Below are 22,891 nucleotides of genomic sequence, written 5' to 3' on the forward strand. Positions count from 1 at the left end.
AATCTAAACTGAGTAAGGCTCAAAAGATTGTCCCACCTGTTTTGTTCCTGCTTCCACTGCAGTCTGTGGCAAGACTTCTGTTGCTCTGGCAGGACAATTTGATGCTGGTTGTGATTGTTTTTTAAATAATGGAAAGCGTATGAACTCCTTGTGGTACATCTGTGTCAATAAAGCTGCGTTCAAGCCATTGATTTGACTTTGAAACTCCACAACATATGAATTAAGATGCTAGAATTGCCATCCTGTGAGCCTGTCTCCTTTTCTGCCTCACTAAGCATTAATTATTGTGGTCTTGACACTCTGTTCTGTCCTTTTCTTCTCTTTCTTCCTCCCTGCTCCCCACTGTCACTCCCAATGGCTGGGGAGTCTTCCCAGTAAAGCAATCCGGTTCATCTCCCAATAAAGGGCCATCAGCCAACACATTCTGGGCCTAAATTCATCTCATAAATATTGGTACAGGCTTAAATAAATGCAGCCCCTCAGTTAATGTACTAGATTTCAATGGAATTACATGGGGAATTAATTTTCCTCTGTCTGTAGTCTGAAAAACAATAAAATGGGGAGATGCTTAAATTCTATGGCTCGGCTTTCCAAAGTGGTTGAAAGACTGGTTCTTGCGTGTTGCCCATGAGTGTAGACTGTAGCAAGATACTCTGATGTGTGTGTCTTTTCTCTACAAACACATGACGTATTAGGCCTTGCTGATAAAGACAAAAGCACCTCTAGTTGGCAACTCCATTGAAAGGCAGCCTGTGGAGCTGCACGGTTATTTATTACATGTAATGGCATGTATTTTAGGATGTGTGTGTAATTTCTGCTACGTGTGACGACACCTATTTTTGCACGTTTATCTCTTTGGATAATAACAAGAGTTATGATTAGTGTAGCATTTTACAAAGAAGTGTACCAACTGCAGAAAGAAGTGCAGAAGTGTACCTGCAGTGTACCAAAGAAGTGTACCTGCAGCTGCAGGAATTAATCTGACAAGGTCCAGCAGAGTTGGTCTGGCATGTGCTGGTGTCTGTAATACTTCCTTAACTCTGCGTGCCTCGTGATTTGCTCTAGTACCTAAGCGAAAAGATGAGTATCAGGATATTCTAGTACAACTGGATGGGAAGACACACAAATAAAGAACCCGTGATGAACTTTTCAGCTAAAACTTCGTTCCCTTTTCTTTTTTTTGATTCCACTCATTCATCTCCCATCCTTTCTGTCTGCATATTATACACTGTTCTCTTTCTTTACCATCTTTTTCCCCGTTGCCCTGTGCTTTTTCCTTCCCAGATGAAACATCCCTCTTTTTCCCATTCATTGCACCTAGTAGGTTCTCTCCATGTAGTTCATCATTTCTCTCCCTTACTTCCCCTGCTCATCCTAACATCTTGGGCAGGAGTAATGGAAGCAATGGTTTCTGAAAGAGCAAACCATCCTCTAGAGTAGTGTTTCTCTCTCTAGAGAAACACTGCAGATCATTATTTTTCTCTCTCTGTTAATGGAGAAACAGAAAATATATGAAGTCAGCTGATAAATGGTAAACGTGTAGATGACAGTCCTTTTGCTGCAAGAGGTATCATAAACACAAGGTACCCACAGGTATTTGATATGAGCAACATCTTCCTTGACTCTCGGTATTCTCATTCCGTATCTATCTATAGCTGATGTCTGTACAAACACACTGAAAGTCCAGATCTGGGCATTAATGAAGTGAATGGGGTTCTAGTGTGGAAGATGCAAGAAAATATTCTTTTATCTCTTCCAGAATGGGCAGCACACAAATTGTAATAATTTGCATGCTGGTTGTTATCATGATAAAACTGAATCTGTCCAAGAGCCTTTTGCTGACTCTTCACGGATCAGTTAGGTCTGTTCTCACAGTGAAATGTGTTTGAACTGTAGCGTTACCATTTCAAATTATTTTCTAACTAACTGCTCTCTGAAAATAGAAGAAAAATAAGAATACAATAGTCGGGACCCCTTATAAAATCTTCCTAGAGGAGTCCAAGGATACTCACCATTGGTCTCAATAGAGCTTTCACACATCCTTGAAAGGAATTCATTAGGCTGGAAAAGCTGGCTAGAAACCAGCCTTCCTATAATGTCTTCCATAATTTGCTTCAAGGGACACATTTATAGTCACTCAGCCTTTTTTATAGATCTTGTGCAAGATGAAGGGCTGGGTCACAATTGCAAGACTTTAATGAATAGATGTTTGTTGCATGCCACAACCCAAATAATTTTTCAAGCATCTCAGCGCAGTGCAGGCTTTTCAGTATGGACTTTCCCAAGGATATGCAACAGGATGAGAGCTGCAACCTCTGGAATCACAACGACAGAGTGACCGTTTTTGTCCCAGGTTCTCCTTCTTCCACGCTGACCCATTCAGATGCAGGAAGAAAGCATCCAGCAACTGCAATTTCTACTCTTGATTGTTTTCAAGGACTTGAAGGTTTCAGCTATTTCTTTTTATTCATATTAACTTCTCTACAAGCTTGTATGGAGACAGATTACAAGAGAAAGACTCCTCCAATTAACAAAACATCACTGAAACTTTGAATATCTATCAGACATGGCCAGATCTTGGCATAACGTACTGCTTTTCAAAATAGTCCTAAGATCTTCTTCATGAAGTCTGTTTAATTTACGAGAATTGTCTGTCATTCCCATTCTACCAAATGCTGCTATTGGTTTATAATGCTTAGAGAGAAAGGGAACAACAGCAACAAAAAAACCCCCAGTTTTTGGGTGTGAAGCTTATGGGAGTTTTAGAATAGGGAAGTAGATTTGGCTGCTGACCTTTAATTGCCAAATACAAATACAGTCAGAAACTTTTTATCTGAAGGTAGTCCAATTTAAGAACTAGCTCCCTTCCTAATGCTCCTTATCTTTCCGAGAAAACTGGGCATATTGGCACTGGGCTTTATTGCTGGACCTTTTCCCCCGATCACAAACATTGGAAGTTACGTCTTAGCAGGGTAAGCCAAGTAGCTATTGCACAAAGAAACACTGAATGCATTTCTATATTGCAGCAGAAACAGCCTTGAGTCACCATATTGATATACAAAGGATCTGATAGTAAACCATTTATTGGCAGCCAGGAATTTCTTTTGAAAATGGTTCTTTTTCTTTGACATCCCCACATATGTGCTGAAGGATGCTGGTACAGTTCGCTTTCTATCAAAATAGGATATAATGTGTGACTGTGTTCTAGAAAAGTGTTACCTTTTTTAACAGATTTATAATTTTTTAATGTCAGGCCACCACAAAGCTTTCAAGCAATAGCTGCTGGCCAAAATTACATTAGGAAAGTGCACGTTATGCTCCATTTCCCTTAAGGAAGAGGAGGTAAACATAGGCAATCTGGACTGGGAGGGCCAGAGCAGAGGTAAGGAGGCAGCCAGCTCCCCAGTGCTTTGGCTTTCCCTGTGCTCTTCCTAAGGTCTCTGCTGGATTCGTCCATGGCAGTTTCAAAGAAAGATAACGGGGCATTTCCTGAAACGATCAGAGCCCTTTGCTTTCATGCCTATATCCGTATTTAAGAGAGAGGTAGCTGGTCCTCAGCTTTCCAGGGCAGGCCTGTTAGGCTGTGTGAGACAGACAAGCTGCTCCTGCCCGTGCCTTCTCAGCAGGGTATGAGCTTGGGCGCTGAGCCATGCTAATAGAGCTCCATGGCTCCTAGACAGTGGCTGGCACAAGTCCGGTTGGCTTGGCGTGTGGGCAGGGTGAGCTCACATCTGTCTGCACCTGTCTGTGCTGACAGAGTTAAAAACCAGGGTGGAAAAAAGAAACAGGAGAAAACCTAAATGAGCCCCCCCTGAATCCCCCTGGGGTGAGCGGGCAGAGTGCTCAGAGTCAGGGGGATGCTGGGGTGCAGCCACTGGCACGGCGGGAGCTGCTGGGCTGCATCTCGCCTCTGCAAGAGAGAGGGAGGCTCCAGAGCCAGCTCCTTCCACATCGCCCGCAGGAGCTCAGCAGGAACAACAGCTCTTGCTGAGTTTCCACGGGCGGCCCATACACCCATTTCTTCCCAAAATGGCAATACAAAAGTAGCAATACAAAATACCAAAGAAGGGGTATTGTATTCTGCTGAATGCCAGTGACTCCGAGGAATGGGCAACACAGCGCGATTATTGCATCCTGAGGGGGAGATGGAGACAGCATCCACAAAGCGGGAAACAATATTTATGGTGAATTCACGCTGCTGACAGACATACCTGCTCCATAGGGCTGGTGGATGCTGTTCCTTCAATCTGCAGGGAAAAGCAATGCCCTCTAAAGCTTAGTGGCATTTTGAAACACCTGTGAAGTCTGTGCAGCACAACCCGAAACTATTACCTGGTTAGTCACCATGCTGCTAATTGCAACAGTCACTTTATACTGGGGAAGCTGGGTTAAGGAACTGAGCTCAGGAAAAAAGACCACCTAATTTAGGTCCCCATTAGTCATCGCAAAAGCTGAAATTATGGTCCTGACTGCAGCAGGACAAGGCGGGTCACCTAGATTGGACATTTAGGCTTCATATGCAGAGGGTGAGTCAAAAAGCCAATCTGCTTGCCCAGGTGAAGGCAGAGTTGGTGGGATGGAGCCGGTGCTAAATGCTGCGTTTGCGTTCCCTGCCCTCCCCGAAGCTCCAGCCCTTGCCCGAGGGCTGCCCACGGGAACTGCTGCCCTTTGGGCTCCTGGCCCCAGAGGAGCCTCTTCTCTTGGGTGCCAAACTGAGCTGGGTTCGCTCTTTTTTAAGAAACAACCGGTGGCACAAGGCTGAGCAGAGCCTGCAGTGTGCTTTTCATGCTTCCCAAGCGTGTGTCCAAATGGCTGTGAAAAAGATGGGGAGAGATTTCACCTCCATCGCCGTGTTTCTGTTTGCGTTTGTCGTCTTCTTCTGAGTATGCCTTTCCAGTGATCTTTCAAATGATTTGTAGGATTTGGCCTAAATCTAGGTTGCAGAAGAGCTTAGATGGAAGAACGACCTGGCTTTCAAGCTGAGGAGAAGGGCTCCTCAGGGATTAGGCAATGATGGTGGTGAGGCAGTGCTCCCTTTGGCACCTCTGGAACTAAGGTGCCTAAATTCTGCCTAAATCCAGAGGTGAAGGAGCACAGATAACACCCTGAGTACCTTTCTTAAAAAGCAGTCAATACATAAATTGCTTCTCCTGCCCTTAGACAGCCTGCATTGTTTGGTTGGGAGGCAGAAGGAAGCGGGGTCAGGTGTTCCTTTTGTGCTCAGTGAAATGGTATCTGTGTGCCCAAGAAGCTGGAAGGGATATCTGAGGTCACCGAGTTCAGCCCTTCACTGCTGCAGACAAACATGATGTCACCCCTTTCATTACAGGAGCAAACTCCCGTTCTAAAAGTAGTTAGTTCTGCTTGTTTTCTTTTTTTTTTTCTCCGCCTGTTTTGCTCTCCTCTCCTCCTGCAGTAAAGTTATGTCCAACCTTTCTTTTGATTTTTGAGCCTGTGTTTATTCCAGGCTGGTTTTACCTATTATACTCTTACGTCTAGCCCTTCTCTCCACACTTTTTGTATTTCTGGTGAGTGGAAATGGAAGATGATACTCTTCTATCTAGTCCTTGTCTCCACATTTTTTGTGCTTCTGATGAGTGGAAACGAAAGATTAAATCCACAAGAAAAGAGTTCAGTATCACATTTGTGCACATGAAATACTCAGCCCACTAGTGCTTGATTAGACAATTTTGAGATACAGGGAAATTATAATTACATTGGTCACAATACATTTAACTGAACATCTGAAGTAGCCATTAAAAAGAAAACCCTTCTTGGACCAGAAGAACTTTTATTTTATTAAACAATTTATAATTTGCTCATATGGTTCTTGAAGATACTTATAGCAGAATTATAAAGTAGCTTATTTCACTTAGTGTCACTTTACATTTTACCAGTTGGAAGATCTGCAAAGTGTTTCACAAGACAGAGATAAGTCCCCTGGAACCTTCCAATCGCGTCTGAAAAACTTGGGCTCCTTTGCTCTCCCTTAGTCGTAGCATATTCCAGCTACCAGCGATGTCCCAGCCATCCAGAGCCCCCACCAGCAATCTGGCATCTTTTTGCTCTTCGTCTCTGTCACATCAGACTTGAGACATGATTTGAAGCCAGTTTCGTAATGGAGGGAGAACAGAAAAGCACCGGCTTGGGAGCAAAATGATGAGGGTAGAAAAATGTTCGCTAACTGTGTGCAGGTGACTGTGGTTAAAAGGAAGTGTGAACATTTGCTGGCTTGCCTAGCACAACAGAACACTTTGAGCGGCCTTCCCTCCTGATACATTCAAGGCAATTTTATTTCGAATTTCTTTCCAAGTAAAATTTTGAACTTGTTTTTTGAACAGTTTAACACGTTGGTCCCTGGACATTCTGCCCAATGCCTGTAAGACTGCTGCTTCTTCCCGTCCGTCCTCAAAGCTTGGCTCTCCCCCATTGGCTATAACATGTAAAAACTTGGATAGGTGTAATCAGCAATACGTATATTGGTTCACAATAACACAAAACCAGTTGGAATTTGCCTATATGCATAATCAGCACTACATGTATAGATTCATGATAACACAGCCAATTTGAATTTATATATATATGCATAATCAGCATCGCATGTATTGATTCACGATAATACAAAGCTGATTTGCAAATCTGTACATACTCCCGAATTGCACGGAACCATTTGGATGTCTCGACTCATGGTTTGTGTGGAGCATTCACCCCTGTAGGATGATTCTATGAGTAGTTACATAGGTACATCCAGACCCTGGGTCTGCAAAACCTCATCCTCCCTCCGAGGATTTGGGTGCTGGTGCTCCGGGCCAGCTGGGATGCAGGGTGGCTGCCGCCCGGGTGTGGGCTGCTGGGGAAGGGGCTGTGTGAGACGAGCTGGGAGAACCCCATCAGGGGTCAAACCCTTCACCCGGAGCTGCCTCTGCTCCAGCCCTCACCCCGTCCTCGCCTGAGCAATGCTGCGGCTGAGCCTGGCCACGTCCCTCGCTGTCCCTCGTCTTCCTGGCTCGATCTCGGGGCAGCCTCATCCCATGCGCAGGCTGGTGCTCCTGACCCCGCGCATGGGGCAGCTCAGGTGCGTGGAGCTGAGAGACGTGCTCTCCTTCGCGGGACACGGCGTGGGCTTCGGGGAAGGGGAGGCACAGGCACGTATTCCTCACATTCAGGATTAGCAGTACTGGGCCCCGTTCCTGAGCAGGCACCTGAGTGCTGCGGTCATGTATCTTTCTATAAATTATTACTTCACTTCATCACTCGCAGCCTCTTTTCATCACCTCTTTTCCTTCAGACTGATGACCGTTTGGGGATGGAAGGCTTTTTTCCTCTCCGGCTGGACCAAGGCCATTCAATGGAGTGAGCGGCAGGAGGTACTGAAAGAGAGATACTGCTAGCACTGTTTCCACATACCCAAAGACTGATCTTTATGCAGCTGAGACTACAAGGGATATCCCTTAAAATAAAGGCCAGCTTATTACCCATCTTCTCCAACTCCTGTGGAACTAAATATCCTGAAGTTGAGAGGAGCTGCTGCACAAAGCTTCTTTATAGCTCTCAGTGTGCCTTCTTTGCTGGCTCCAGCTGCCCCTACGCTCTGTTTTTCCTCAGTCTTTTCTTCAATATTTTTTCCAGTTGACTTAGTTATTACAGTACATGGACCAGGCTGAGGAAAATACACTGAAGGTTGGAGCTGGCAGAGCAGGGGGAGCTGCGAGGGAAGTGCTTTTGCCATCCAATGACATCATCTGCGCGGTAATTGGTCACATTCCCGCGGATGGGAGGCACTGGCCGGCGTCCTTGGGCTTACTTCCGTGATACAGAACAGAGCCGGTGCCTGTCTCCTGCCAGCCTCTTTCATTGCCAGCCTTCTGGCAAGGCTTAGGACATTTATAAAAACAGTACAGTACTTTATTTAGCCTCTAGTGAGAAAAAGTCACTTCACAGCTCCAGTTTCGGCACAAGGCACTAACAAGCAGATTTAAAAAAAAAATAAAAATCCCTAACATAAAAACATTTCAAATGAATACATGAAAGTTGATTTGTATTCCAGATGACCTCGCAAATCAGGAGATTGAGCTGTGCCTTTTATCTCCAGAGAAATGGGTTCAGATCCTGATTAGCCCATAGAGGAAATTCCATTTAATGGTCTAATTTTGGTGGGCTGAAAAGCTGTTCCCTGCCTAGAACCACCATCTATTATGGCATGATTGGCAGTCTGTGTTCAAGACAGAACAAGAACTTCACCTCATCTCTACTCCTATTACTTCATCCTGCCATCAGCTCGCGCTACCTAACCCTCCACTTCCAAAGAGCCTGAGAAAATAGCCGGAGTTTACGGCATGATCGGCGTCATCCCAGCTGTGCCCGGGCAGAGCGGTGCCCGCGGGCCGTTAGTAGGGGCTGCGGTGGTGCCAGGAGGAGAATGGCGAGGTGGCAGAGGGGAGCCTGAGAAAACGAGAAGGACGCTGTTGGGGGAAAGTTTCAATGGAAGGAGATGGAAAGTAGACAAGGAGGGGAAGAACAGGGGATGAGGATGGACAGGGAGGGGATGTGTGGATAAACTAAGGGTGGGATGCAGGTATGCCCGAAGCTGAAGGCAATAAACCAAAACTTGTCTAACTCCATCTAATCGGCAGAAGGAAACGTCAGCTGTGGGAGGGAGTTTCTCAGGGTCACTTCGTTGAATGGTTTCACTGTGTCCGGTGGTCCTGGTTGGTATAGAAATGCCCTTAGTGTGACAAAAGTGGCTTAGCATTGTTGTTTTCCCAAGTGTTCGTTCCCCAGAGCATGAAACATTCTGTTCTGTAGAGGATTTGCTAGGCTGATCAGCAGCCAACTCAAGTCTCCATCATATCTTTGCAGAAGCCACAGGTAAAGAAAAGAAATGCTCATCTCCAGTCTAACCACTACAGTATTTCCAAGTTGTTCAGTTGTATTTCTCCTGACAGCCTGAGAAGCTCGTGTGGCGTCCTGTTAGGTCCTCTCTATGGGCACAGCAAGTGGAGGAACACAACAGAAATTGGTACTGTGGCACTAGTAAGGCTTATGACCCTGTTCTGTGCAGTGCTGTCCGCAGACACAAAACGTTGTCACTCCAAAGTGGCTGCAGGAGCAGACAACAGATGAGAACCTGTAGGTGATGGCAGTGAAGGCATTGCTGTCACACTAGGAGGGCATGTCAGCCAGACCTCACTGTTGTCTTTGCCCTTTTCATGACCACCTTTGGTGTGAGAACGGTGAATGCGCTCACAGAATACTGCTGTTGGGGTGATCTTACTTGGGACAACAAAACCTGAATTTAGAATATTAGTGGGGAAAAATGTTATAAAATCAGCCTGATGATGAAGTGCGAACTACTGCACTTTGGGAGGAGAAATGCAAAAAGGAGTACTGGAGTATTGTGTGCAGCTCTGGAGTCCTCAGCACAAGAAGGACACGGACCTGTTGGAGCGGGTCCAGCGGAGGGCCATGAAGATGATGAGAGGGCTGGAGCACCTCTGCTGTGAGGACAGGCTGAGAGAGCTGGGGTTGTTCAGCCTGGAGAAGAGAAGGCTCCGGAGAGATCTTATAGCACCTTCCAGTACCTAAAGGGGGCCTACAGGAGAGATGGGGAGGGACTCTTTATCAGGGAGTGTAGCGATAGGACGAGGGGTAACAGTTTTAAACTGAAAGAGGGGAGATTTAGCTTAGATATTAGGAAGAAATTCTTTACTGTGAGGGTGGTGAGACACTGGCACAGGTTGCCCAGAGAAGCCGTGGACGCCCCATCCCTGGAGGTGTTCAAGGCCAGGCTGGATGGGGCTTGGAGCAGCCTGGTCTAGTGGGCGGTGTCCCTGCCCATGGCAGGGGGGTTGGAACTGGGTGATCTTTAAGGTCCCTTCTAACCCAAACCATTCTGTGATTCTATGAAAAAGAGGACCTCCCAGCTGAGCAGCAGCATCAGGAGGGACTGAGGGCACAGAGTGGACTAAAGGTGGAATATAAGGATGATATCGGGCGTCCTTTTCTGTCTGCTCTTACTCCACAGCAAAAGCCGCCATCTGTAACCCTGTTGCTCATCATCTCCTTTCACCTGAGGTTTTGGCTTCTTTATATCTGCTTATATCTCAGCCTTACCTGGGTCTGTTAAAGTGATGATGAGAGAAGACCTGTTATTTGAATTACTGACTCTAACCTGGATCGTTTCCCCAGATTGTGTTGGGGAGCGATTATTCGGCAGTTACACTGGTTGACCTGGGAGGGGAAGAGCCCGCAGCTGAGGGGGGGTGATAAGCAGCTGGAGTGGGTGAAAAGAAATAAACTTTTCACCCAGCTCAGCTGCAGGCAGAACAGGATGTGTGACTGCAACCTAAGACATAGGAGATAATTATTCTACTCCACTTGGCACCGGTAAGGCCTCAGCTGGAATACAGTGTCCAGTTTTGGGCACTGCACTGTAAGAAAAATGGAGACAAACTGGAGAGAGTCCAGCAGAGAGACAGTAGAAATATCGGAGGCATAGAAGGAAAAACCTAGGAGGAAATGTTGAAAGGATTGTTTGTTTAGTCTGGGAACAGTGGAGTCTAAAGAAGAGACATGATAAAAATCTTGCAATATGTTAAAGTTTATTGTAAGGAGGATAGCGATAAATCTTTCCCCGTGGCCACTGGCGGATAGGGAAAGAAAGAACCAGCTTCATTTGCAGCTAATAAAATTTAGATTTGACTTTAGGAAAAACCTTCTAGATAAGAGGGCGATGAAGTAAAGCTAGCTAGGGAGTGCATGGGTCTTGTTAAAATTCATAATAAAGGTGTTTTATTTTAATAATGAGCATTGAAAGAATAAAGATGGTTTTATTTAAATAACTATTTTGGGCTTGCGCCTGGGACTGGATCTCCGCACGTCGACAGTACAACCATGTAGATGCACTTGCAAGAAGTAGCTCTTGGACTGCAAGCTTCAGGGCATATACTCTTTTTTCATGATCAGCGTGTACAAAACCCAGCATCTTGTGACCGATCTCTTATTGCGGGATCTCTACCTGCCGCTGCAATACAAATAAGCCACGATGTAACGCAAGGATTTGTATAAAACTTTACAAATACAGGAATAACCTTTCTCTTACGATTTCATTTCTGGCCCCACTGTATTTTTTTCCTTGCAGGTTCATATCCTCTGTCTCTAATACCTTCTTTGTAGATTTGCTGTCTGTGCACAGCTAGAGACGTATCCACTGATTGCTGTTAATCCTTTGAGTGTTTTTACATTATACGGCATACGCCCAGTGAAAGTTCTGTTGTATGGTTTTAACGATACTTGCTAATCCTCCAGTGACACTACTGGAAACAGCAAATTGCACCATTGTGTTTCCGTCCCAGGAAGTTCTCAGGCCATGAATTGGGTTTTCTTCCACAGCAGAGAATCAAAAAACCTCTTAATATTTTCAGAAGTTCGGTCTAATGTATTTGCAAACTTAGAGAGGAAGAGGAAGGTTGGTCTAAAGGCTGGATGCGGAGGTGGGAAGTCAGCACACAAAGGTCCCACACTGGGTCCTTGGACTTGCCTGTGACGTCCCAGACGTTAAAATCTATGGCTGTAGCTGGTCAAAGTTTTTTCATGAGGCTTATGACAGAACATGGATTTTTTCTCATGAAATAAAGTCAAGTCTATCAGGAAATACATTTGTTACAGAATGAACTTTCTAATCTTAACCTGTTTGGTTAACTAAGTCTAACTTTAGGTATGAGTGTTTTGGGTTTTCTGCTCCTTGGTTTAAATTTAGTTGCAAAATCTGTTAGAGGTGTTTTACTTTCCTTTAAATTTCAGATATATGTGCTTAACATTCATTCCACTTTGAGATAATTTATCTGTAAATGAACACTAATCAACAAACCTGAGGTCACGGCTACTGTGCAATACTGCTAATATTTTGAAGACGAGTAATACTATGCCTAAATCCCATTTAAAGAGCATATTCATTGGAGTACCAGAGCAGTACAAATCAGCAAAACAAAATAGCCAGTTAAACTGGGTTTATAGCCGCTTTGCTTTCCAGAAAAGTACAAAGCACCCACAGGGTATTAATTACCATATTAATTAATAATTTTTTTACAGTTCTTTGCAGAAGATAGGTGTCTACAGCACGACTTGTGAAGAACCGAGAAGTGGTCACTCTTATCTATTAAAATAAGCTGGGAAAGGAAGCCATATCTCATTAACCTCCTCTGCACATCCGCTGGGTGACAGGAGAACTTCTGGAGATGGTTTGAGCCCAGGCTCCATGGTGAGCCTTCCAGCCCCTAACTCTTGGTTGTTCTGCAGGGGATTAGGATAATCGCGTGCTCCCAGGTCTTCCTGTTAGAGCTGTGGCAACATGAAAAGTTTACTGGGATAGGAGGAGAAGACGGGAAAGGGGTGGAGGGAGGAGAGGGGGAACTCATCTGCCCTGATTTAGATATTGAACAACTGGACTTCAAAGACTCTGTTAGTCACCCCAGGCTCCACGTACAGTCAGTGGAGAGGAAAAGGAACTCGAGAGAGATATTCGTCTCCTTTCAGGACAGGAAATGCCTGTTTCTCTGCTGCCTGGATGAGACATCTAGGTATCTAGCTACTTGATGTGTGAAGTTAGCTGAGGTGACCTTGCATGGCCTATTGGTTATGGCACTTTCGTAGGAGGAGAAAGCCTGAGCTCTGGTCTCTGCTTCAGGGACTTCTGATAGAGTTCGTGCAAATTACAGGTCATACAGACATGAGCAATAATGAACGCACAGCCTCCCTCCGCCCTCCTGCCCAGGAGAGCACATTATAGGTGGTGAGGTATTGCCAAGGAAGGTGGGAGATGTGTGTTTGAACGTCCTACTACAGGAGAAGGAATTCAGTCCATGCACCACTTCCCCGAGAGTGCTCTTAGCATCGGGCAACTGCCTGAAAGAGGGAACAACCTCCTCTACGGTCCCTGCTTTGCCTGAGGGGCAGTGCCGACTCCCATTACCTTTTGTAAGGAGGAAGACCACCATTGAGGTCTTGCCATGACCTGGAAGCCCTGGCAGACTGGTCACTTTAGCAGTTTAGGCTGAAGAGCAGTTTCAGAGGTCCAGATGGACTTGGAAGTGAGCTGGCTGCTGAACTTTTCATGCTTGTCAGGCCTGAGGCTCTACCTAGGCAGGAACATGAAATGTCAAAGTTAAAAAGACGTCCCTTCACTCATCCATACCTGACATCTAAGCAAAGCAAACCTGACGTCTCTCTCACAAGGGTGTCAAACCGAGCTCTTGCTGGCCTTTCCCTGGCTTTCTGACAGCCCCTGGACGATCCATGGTGGCTCTCAGGAACGAGGCACCAGCTGAAGGGCTCTAAGGGACGGCTGCTCAAGGGCACTCTGTTTTCCCAAAGCCTTGCTGCACGCCACGGTGAGAGCCTTGCAGGCAGAAGGCTGTGCTGTGGGCCCATGGGAGGGAAAGCGGGAGGAGGAAGGACACAACACATCACATTCTGCATCGTGGATTATGTGACTTTGACATGTCCTGTATCTCCCAGCGCAGCACCAGGGAGGTGACACTGTGCCGCGCTGTGTTAGCAGTGCTCACTTCAGACAGTTATTGTTAAATGACACAGAATCACAGAATGGTTCGGGTTGGAAAGGACCTTAAAGATCACCCAGTTCCAACCCCCTGTCCTGGGCAGGGACACCTCCCACTAGACCAGGCTGCTCAAAGCCCCATCCAGCCTGGCCTTGAATATTTCCATGGAAAGGGCATCCACAGCTTCTCTGGGCAACCTGTTCCAGTGCCTCCCCACCCTCACAGTAAAGAATTTCTTCCTAATATCTAAGCTAAATCTCCCCTCTTTCAGTTTAAAACCATTACCCCTCATCCTATCGCTACATTACCGTCTCATCAGAGGTTCTCCAGTTGTCATGTCTACCGTGTCCTTATGGGGCAGCTCCGTAGATAACGCCTGCTGCGTGGCACCACGCCGGAGCTGCACGTGCATGGCAAGGGACGCCACTCTTATCTCCTTCTTCAGCTCCTTGCAGAAGGAGGGAGGCTTACGGATGAGCCCTTCACCCTACTGCGGGCCAGCTCCTTGGTTTGCATTTAATTGCACCTCAGGAATCGGAATCCTTGTCGCTTGGGAAGCAAAATCCTTTGGCACTGTAACCAGACCAAGCCCATCCTTGCTGGCGTTATGGCCCCTGATAGCTTTTCCACATTTCACACGGGACTGGGCTCTCGAATGCTTTTCACAAACTCGACCAACTCCCGCCAGCGGCTGGTGGGGTTTGGTTGCCCGCTGATATTTTGCTTATTCCAAATGAACTCCACACCTTGATCATTGGGTTTTCTTTTCTTTTTTTCAGCAGAGAAACGGGCGAGTGAAGGCGCATCACGTGTGGCGTCTGGGAGCAGCGCGGAGGCGGCCAGGCGGCCGTTGCAGGGGTTTGGCACCTCGTGCGGGAATGAGCACATGCAGGTAGAATGTTATTCCGCTGCTCCCGCTGAGCGCCGGGCGGCTCGCGCGCTGCTGAATCCTGAAGCGGAGCGAAAAGCAGCTGGTTAAGGTGGAATTTGAAAATCAGTCATAAGATAAACAGGTTGCAACATTAAGCACTCTCCGAGGGAAAAGCAGCGTGCAGCATATGTTCTTACTTTGGAAGATATTTAAAAAAAAAAAAAAACTTTAATGGACCCTTTACTGGCTTATGCTAGTGGAGCTGTTAATTAATTAAATAACTATATGTGAATGGCATCCATTGGGAAAGAGCCTCACGGCTTCCAGATGCCAGTTATTGGCCCCATTACGGGCCTAAAACTATTACAGTAAATCATTACATGCTCCAAGATGAACTGGCACAGGATTGCTGGGAGGAAGGATGGAGCTATTCTCACTTGTGCCATTTTGTGCCAGTTTTTATCTAGTGAGATTAATTAGTACTTTTAGAAGTGCAAGTCAGAGCTATAAAATATTAAAGGATATTCCATCAATGGAGTGGAGACATGCTTAAGCAGGGCTTTTAAAACTTTTGGATGTTGACGGATAGATAGGAGTTGGAAGAGATAACGAGCAACATCTGATTTTGATTTTATTTAAAAAAAAAAAAGGTCAGATTTATAGCTAGCGGGACTGCATGAAGTCTCCTTTGTGTGCTGTGGGAATACTCTGATGAGGACATTAAAGTTTATCACTGAAGTTCAGGTGCCAGGTAAGCAAACAGTTTCTCAGGCCAAAACCAATCATTTAAGGCAGTTACTCCAAACACAAAATCAAGCAGAAAGTATTAAATAACCTTTTAGCCTGGGTCCCCCGCCGGGAGGGGAACATTTCCTGACATTGGATGGCAGCCTAGAATCTATGATCTGGCCTAGAAACGGATACTTTTTTTTTTCTTTTTTAATTAATAAGCTATAAATTTTCACCCCAAATGACCACTGTGGGCTTTGCTGTCTTTGCAGGCTGTGAGAGATAAAACCACTGAGTCACCTACATCATCCCTTGCCCAGACAGACCGACCTTTGAAAATGGTCTTGCCTGCTTGGTCTGTTTTGAGCCCAAAAAGCTGAGTACTGAAGAGGCACTCCAGGGACTGTTTATACAGTTTACCCAATAATTAGTTCTTAGAGACATTAATTCATGGGTAGACACTTCCTCCGAGAAATTATTCCACAGCTCAAAGTCCTCCCACAGCTGTACGAGGCAGGCCGAGCAGACGGGACCGCAGATCTTGCAGTCAGGCAGGCAGAGGTTGGGAGGAGCAGTGCCGAGGGGACCTTCGCCACCGTCCTCTCGCTCCAAGCCCTGGTCTGGGCCACACACAGACTCTCTCGCCTGAGCGCGGTGGTTCGAGCGGGGCCAAGGGGGCTGCAGGAGCCGCAGCGGTGCCTTTGCTGATGCCGATACCCAGCGATGGCCCTCTCATGCAGCCCCGCTGGGGAAGATGGAGAGATGCCATCGCTGATAGACCTCACCACAACAACCTGTTTGCCCAGAAGGACAGACGAGATCTCCCACGGCTCAGTGGGAAAGCTTCCCAGACCGCTCCGGCACAAAGAGCCTCTGCATTTGCCCCGGGACGCTTACCAGGGGGTGGCAGAGGGGCTGCGAGTGAAATGCAGCTCTGCTGCTCGGTCACTCACATCCAGGTCAGGCCAATTGCCTGGAGGACATCCCCTTCCTACACCACGGGCTACAGGACGCTGTGTAGACCGTGTGTCCAACAACTCTTCACCATGGGTAGAAAAATTAGGTCTTTATTGGTTGTGAGGAGTGACAAGGGAATTATTCTATGATTCTGTGATATCTCAGGAAAACCAACCTCATCTCGCTGCTTCTCCTCAAGCGAAGGTAAGGCCACAGTCAGAAACCGCATTCACACGAATGCTACTGGGAAGTGTGACTTACTGTATGAGAAATGCATGAGTAAGAGTTTGCTGACTAACCCCTAGTTAAAAGAAATAAATTGATTTATTATACGAGCATGACAAATTGAGGCACCGGTCTTGCAGGTTGGGCTGTGTGAGCAGATCTCGCTGTCCACGTGGCTCTGATAGGGCCCAATAAGGCTGAGAACTGGGAGCTGTAGTTGCCAAACTGGCAATATCGCTGGCTCGAGAGCAAAAGGTTGGCAAGTTTGTGTTTACACTTTTCTGACACGCCTGAGATTCAGGTGGGAGGCACGGGACCTACGGCACCCAAGCTGAAGCACAAGGAGGGACGGCTGCTTTGTCAGCAGGGCTGCCTTTCCCAGTGTGTGTGCTGGTGAGAAAGCACCGCCTTTTGTGTTCTTAAACGAAAACAAATTGCTTTTAGGACCTTGGATCTGATGAGGGGAGTGTCACCATGTGTCCAACACAAACAAAAAACCGAGCCGAGCCAAGAGCAGCCCAGTGCTTGTCTCCCATTCCCTGGCTGTAACCACAAGACTCCTCTTGGCTTGTGTGGGAGTGGGAGGGAATGCAATCACGGAGCAAAAAATGTTGTTTCTACTTGATAGTTTAACGTTACGTAGGCAGCAGTAATGCTTTTCTACTCAGCGTACTTTCCTGTTCTGTGGAGTCTGACTGGCCCATCCTTGCCATAGAGAAAATGAAACCGAGATAGGAAAAATGTAGTTACTTTTTTTCCGTGACACAGATTATTATATTTTGTTGTGTTTTTTTCTGAGTGTAACATTTATACCAAAAAGACTAGTGTGGTGTTAAGCCATCAGCATGATGACTGATGTGTTTGATGGGAAAGGGCTACAAGTGACCGGGGCATGAAGAGTGTAGGGGACTGGCAAGAGAAGATGTTTAGATCATGGATTTTGATCCAGAACAAGATGGAAGTGAGTGCAGGTCACCACAGCCTGGTGACAGGACAGTGGCCTCTGCGTAGTGAGCCTGTGGGTGCCACGACAGGCCTCTGAATCGCAACGTGAGACGACAGCAACTGTCAGCCCAGCCTGCCTGCCTCCTCCAGCCACCACCAGCTGGCTCTGTGGCTGCATGTGCTCTCCAAGCCACCACTACGGTTTTTTCATGCCCCGCGTTCTGAGTATTTTGGGAGAGAATTAGGAAAAAGGAAGACAGCCATATATGATGATTGCACACTCGATGGTGGATTTAGACTTTCCAGTTGGACGAATAATGGACTACTGTTAGAAATCTGGTTCAGTTATGTATGTTCTTCTAGCAGACACAGCTGGAGAAGAGCTTTAGGTATAGATGCAAAGTCCGGTCTGGCTCTGTAAAGATGTATGCACACCCTTAATTTTAAAGGTATAAATTTTCCTGTTGACTTCCCCGGAACTATTCATGCATTAAACATATGCATAAGCCTTTCTAGAAATAGGGAATATAAATGAGACTACCAAAATAGTTAACTACAGAAATACTTTCTGTACAATGAAATGGGAAAATTTACAAGGGGTGTGCGCACAGGAGCTCTCCGGAGCAGATAAAATCTAGGCCACCTTGTTAAAGGACAAGGCATTCTTGCTTACCTACGAGAGGGTGTTTCCAGCTACCCGTAGAGCAGACCAGAGTGCAGTTTGCACTTGTTACGTTAATTAAGCAATTTACTGGAATTTAGCATGTGGTGGATTGGCAGGAGGCAACTTTAACTTGGGTTGTGCGGCTGAGCTCCTTTCATCGCGTTGACAGCCCTGAGTCCTGCCAACAGAGCAGCACACTCAATGGTGCATTTCTGCTGGTGGCTTCTGGGCAAAGTCAAACTTAACCAAGGCCATTAGGGTCTGTCAAAGAGAACTGATAAAAATGGACAAGATCTACATTACTTAAGGAGTCTGTTGTGGGCAAGATATCCAGAGTCTGGTGATAAGTAACGAGTTACCATTCAAGGAGTAGCTTCTCCGGACTAGTAAGACTTCTTCTATTAGTTATTAGCCTCTAATTATTTTTATTTTAATATTCATAGGGGAAATGTTTCCATTTTTACTGTCTGTATTTGCTTCTTCATATTGTTTCACGTCTGTTTTTCTTGATAGATTTATTGTTTAGCTTATACTGTGTGCATTAGTATTTAAATCCATAGGTTCTTCTGGAGTTACCATGGTCTATGTTTGTGAATGTTAGCTACACAAACTTCCAGCAAATAAGCAATATTGCGACTTGACCCAGTGGTTGGAGAGGAACATGAACCCAGCCTACACCGCTATCAGATCCATTTTGTGGCTGAAGGCCCCTTGTTTTTGCAAAGCTGCGCTGTGCCCAAGCCTTTTAGACCTGTGTTTGCTAGATCATCTTAAAACAGACCTTTAAGCTTTGCTGTTTGATGGCAGAAGTTTTGGCAAGCTGCATTCTCAGCTGTCTTCCATGTTTCTTTTCATGCATTAAAAATGGATACTTGAACAAGGCCATCAGCTGTAAGTCTACAAGAAGGCCACTCCTTATTCAGGAGTACTTAAGGCTTTTCTACAGTTGCATGGGATTGGGGGCGGTTTGGTTCTTTGTGTCAAGGCTACACTCTGACCTCTCTTTTCTTCTGTATTCAAAACCTAACGTCACCCTACCCAGGATTACCAGCATCTGCTTTTGAGTATCAGAACCAATGAAGCAGTGAGAAGCAGACGTGCGGGGAAACAAGGCAAGTCCAAAACGAGATGCGGCTCCGGTCTCTACTTGTATTTATTCCGGTTTAAAAAGGTCTTCTTTTGGCATGGGGAGACGCAGTGCTCTGAGCTTTGGCACACTGCTGCAGACAGGGAGGAAATCTGGGACGGGAAACCACAGGGGAAGAAAAGTTGTCATTAAAGTTGCTGGAGCTAAAGGGTTTCTCCATTCCCTGTGAATGTCCTCCTCTGTATCATGATGGCTTCGCAAGAAGCAATGCCTCTGTCCTGTCTGTGTGTTGCTGTTGGTCACAGGAATCCTAGAGGCAGCTAACCGTGTGTTTCAGTCGGGGGACGAATTAACATTTTAGTTTTAGTACATCCAATCCCATAATTATGCTGAATGGTGTTTGGAAATAGAGTCTGAAAACCTACCTGGTTCCCAAGGACAATGGTTTTGGCTTCAAATAAAATGGCAGGACAACAGTGACGCTGAAATCGCCGGAGCAGAGATTAGCCAGTCACCAAATCCAAATACTGGGAACTCAGCACATTTTGAACTTTAACACTGGTATTTGGTGATTTCTTACCCTAACAGAAAGCGTTTTCGTTTGTGTTACCTTTATCTTCCTAGAAGCTAGACCTTGCTCCTGGAGAAAACAGGTTGTCGGATCAAAAGATCTAGAAAATCAGCCTTGTTGTTGTGTGTCGGCGCGTTTCCATCTCCAGGCTCTAACTCGGCCGTGCTGTGTATGTAAAAGTGCAAATTCAGAAGGAGCAGTTCAAAGTTTTACTCCTGGCTTTCAGAGGCTGCAGAATTCTGTTCTCTTTATATCCAGTGCGTTCATTTAAATACCTCTCTGTCTGTCACTGCGCTCACGCTGTCTTCTAGTGCTCCCTCCTGCTTATCCCATTTGCCCGTGATATCTCTGATCAATCCACGGGCAGAACAACGCTGTTGTGTAATGCGCGGTCCAAAGTGGAGTAGGGCTTCAGTCCAGAAAATAAACCCAGAGACTCTGTCCCTCCTCGCCTTTCGCCTCTCAAACCTCCCGTGGGTAGGATACCACACACCCGGTTTGACTTCCCAGAAAAGGAAGTATTGGGAAATGCTGTTTCCTGGAAGAGATATTTGTAGTGGCAATAAAACCCAAACAAACACAAAAAGAAAAGCCTGTTTTGAAATCTCGACACTCCGTTGTGCTGCTCTGACTCGTTAACGTTCAGTTCATGGCCAGTACTCCTAGGCTTGGGTAAAATGTCACCGAAACCGGTAGATACAACCTCTGTCCTTCATTCAGAGCCGCAAAACCACTCAAGTTTCTTCACAAAACAAAAGTGACTTCAACGCAAAACACAGGCCCATGATCCTGCCAGACCAGAGCCATGTGTAGAGCTCAGGAATTTGATCAATACGAGAGAAAGGAGTTTCCTTGGTGGTGTCTGTACTGCGGGACAGCGGTCAGGAGTCACTGCCACCACATTTGAGCATCGTGCTCTAGAGAGGCGAGGAGCCAGGAGGAACGTCTCTCCAGGAGCCGTGATGGACCTCCCAGCAGGCGCCTCCGGGTGGGACACTCCTCTGGGCTGTGCTGCTGGTGGTCAGTCACTGGGGTCATTTACTGATGGCCGTGTGAGTTGATCTGCAACCAGCAAAGACCTGAGAAATGTCAGAAATTCCCGTTTCCGCCGCTGAGAAAGGCAAATTTGCTACTGTGGTGAACATGGTGAAAACGGGGCACATTAGGATTTACCTTCTGAGTCCAGAGGGGTGTCCCACTTACTGCCTTGCTGTGGTGGGAGATGAAGCCTTTGCTGAGGGCCCTGCGCAGCCGAGCCCTGCCTGCCTCCAGCTGGTACCGACTGCTGTTCGTAACCACTCCTGTGGGAGCCAAGGAGAAAGGTCGGCCAGTTGTTAGGACGCTTACAGCGTCCCACAGGACACTTCCACAAAAAGGACACCTGTGCCAGCAAATACCTTTGTGCATCTGCTCTGAGGGATGGGGGTGTTTTAAGTTTTAATCTTGAGCCAAGGACTTCAGGCTTAACGTGCTCAGAGCGGGTGCGCAGGCCATATAAATCAATGGGAAGGGCTGCGTAGCATCAACCCGCGAGGTTTGTCATGACCAGGATTGCAGAATAATCATATTTTGAATGCCTCCGTGGGTTTTAAAGATGGTGAGCCCCTTCCTTTAACTGCATGGGCTATTCAAATACCGGGCTCTTCTGGCTTCTGTAGCTTCATTGCCTGTGCGATGGCTCTATATCATTTCCTGAGGTTATTCGTAAATTTTATTAATAGCATCATTTTTTTCTGATGGGTGAAAATAGCAGTGCCTGTATAATTTCACAAAATGTGACTTTATTGTCAGAAAAGTGCCACTGATGCATATGGTAATCAAAGTGCAACCAGTGGCAGCAGCAGTCTCACCGCAGAGCCACAAAGTTCAGGTGTTAAAATAAGGGATGAGGGAAAGTTCAGTCATGACCTTGTAAGTGAAAGCTCCCCACCATGGGGCAAGACTGCTCAGCAGCCACGGGGACAGGGAGGCCTCCCCCCAGCCTTCTGCTGCCAGAAGGGGCTGAACTGTGTCCCCTCTCCAGCTGGAAGGAGCTCTGACGGGAGCTTCAAGTGGCAATGTGCTGTTCCCACCAGGACACGCTCAGAAGAGTTGAGAGGAGCAGAACAGCAGTTCTGGTGGTGTCTTGTCTCCAGCCAGGTGTTCCTCTTCATGATGGCCATCCTGCAACCTCTTGACCATCTTAGAGTCTGTTTGCTGTTTCCAGCTAAGCCGTTCATCGCCACTGTGGGCCTTCTTCACCAGGCTCTTGAGTGAAATGGAGCCCTTTGCCTGCCAGCTTGTGGGGACCATACAGCTTTCCTTTCTCCCATGCATTAGCAAAACCACAAGGAGTTCCCCAAACAGCCTCCCTTCTTCTCTACTGCTTCCCCTCTCACTTCCCTACTCAGCCTGGGCAGTAGTTAACGCCCAGCTTCAGGATGGTTTGGCTCTGTGAGTCGATAGCCTTGCTGGATGAGAAATTAATATGCTCTTATTCATTATTCAGAATTGCAACAGACAATTTTTATATAATACTTTCCTCATTTTTATACCACTTCCCACTTGTGGCATAGCTCCCCCTTGGAGACTCTTTCCCAGTTGCCCTTCCACGTGTTTGGAAGGTGGAGTATGAGAAACCTCCATCATTTCAGAAGTGGTATGAGGTGCCTGAGAGACGCGGGGTTGTTCCTCCACTAAACTGCATTTCACATCAGAGAGGCCGTATGTGATCAGCCTCTGGATTAACCGTGTAGGGACCCTGCTGAGGTCCGGTTAGGAAATGGTATCGTACCACACTACTACGGACAATATGTTCACTGGAGGACATGACCCTACCCATGAACCAAAACCACAAAGGCATGCTGCTTCTTGAGGAGGGCTGAAGGGAACCCGGCAAGTGATGTCCCGCTGGTATTCACCAGACCAACACCGCCTGATGTTGTGCAGCTGGAATGGCACAACTGCCACTGTGCAAAGCAGTGAGAAGGTTCTCCTGGCCTTATAGTGTTGGGGACACACTAAAGCAATTTCTGTACCTAAAAAGCCCATTTTATATTCCTTGCAAAGTCATTTTTTGGTGGTCCCAATGCTGTTTTATAGCAAGTTGTGGGTCTCCCTGGGGCTAATCGTATTTGTGCCTTGTGAACTGTGGTGTGCCATGTGCTGCCTTATTACTTACTCCTGCAGTCATTCTTTAGCAGATCAGAAAAACACTGTTAGCATTTTGCGAGTCAAAAGTAGCTTCAGAGTTGTTAAAACTGCCTGAGATTTTACCGAGCAGAATTCAACCTGCTGTGACGAG

The 22,891-nt window shown here is 46.5% G+C and overlaps 1 protein-coding gene across 1 annotated transcript in view; it reads left to right on the plus strand.

The window, feature by feature from the left end:
- The window catches only part of LOC141738615 (uncharacterized), a 42,183-nt gene that overhangs the window by 16,878 nt on the left and 2,414 nt on the right, over positions 1-22,891 (plus strand). Inside the window, exons 3-4 of the mRNA XM_074574105.1 lie at positions 14,339-14,451; positions 18,993-19,062. Coding sequence (XP_074430206.1) covers positions 14,339-14,451; positions 18,993-19,062 — 183 coding nt within the window. The remainder of the gene's footprint in view (positions 1-14,338; positions 14,452-18,992; positions 19,063-22,891) is intronic.

This window comes from Larus michahellis, chromosome 2 (genome assembly GCF_964199755.1).
Source record: "Larus michahellis chromosome 2, bLarMic1.1, whole genome shotgun sequence".
In the NCBI taxonomy this organism is placed as follows: Eukaryota; Metazoa; Chordata; class Aves; order Charadriiformes; family Laridae; genus Larus; species Larus michahellis.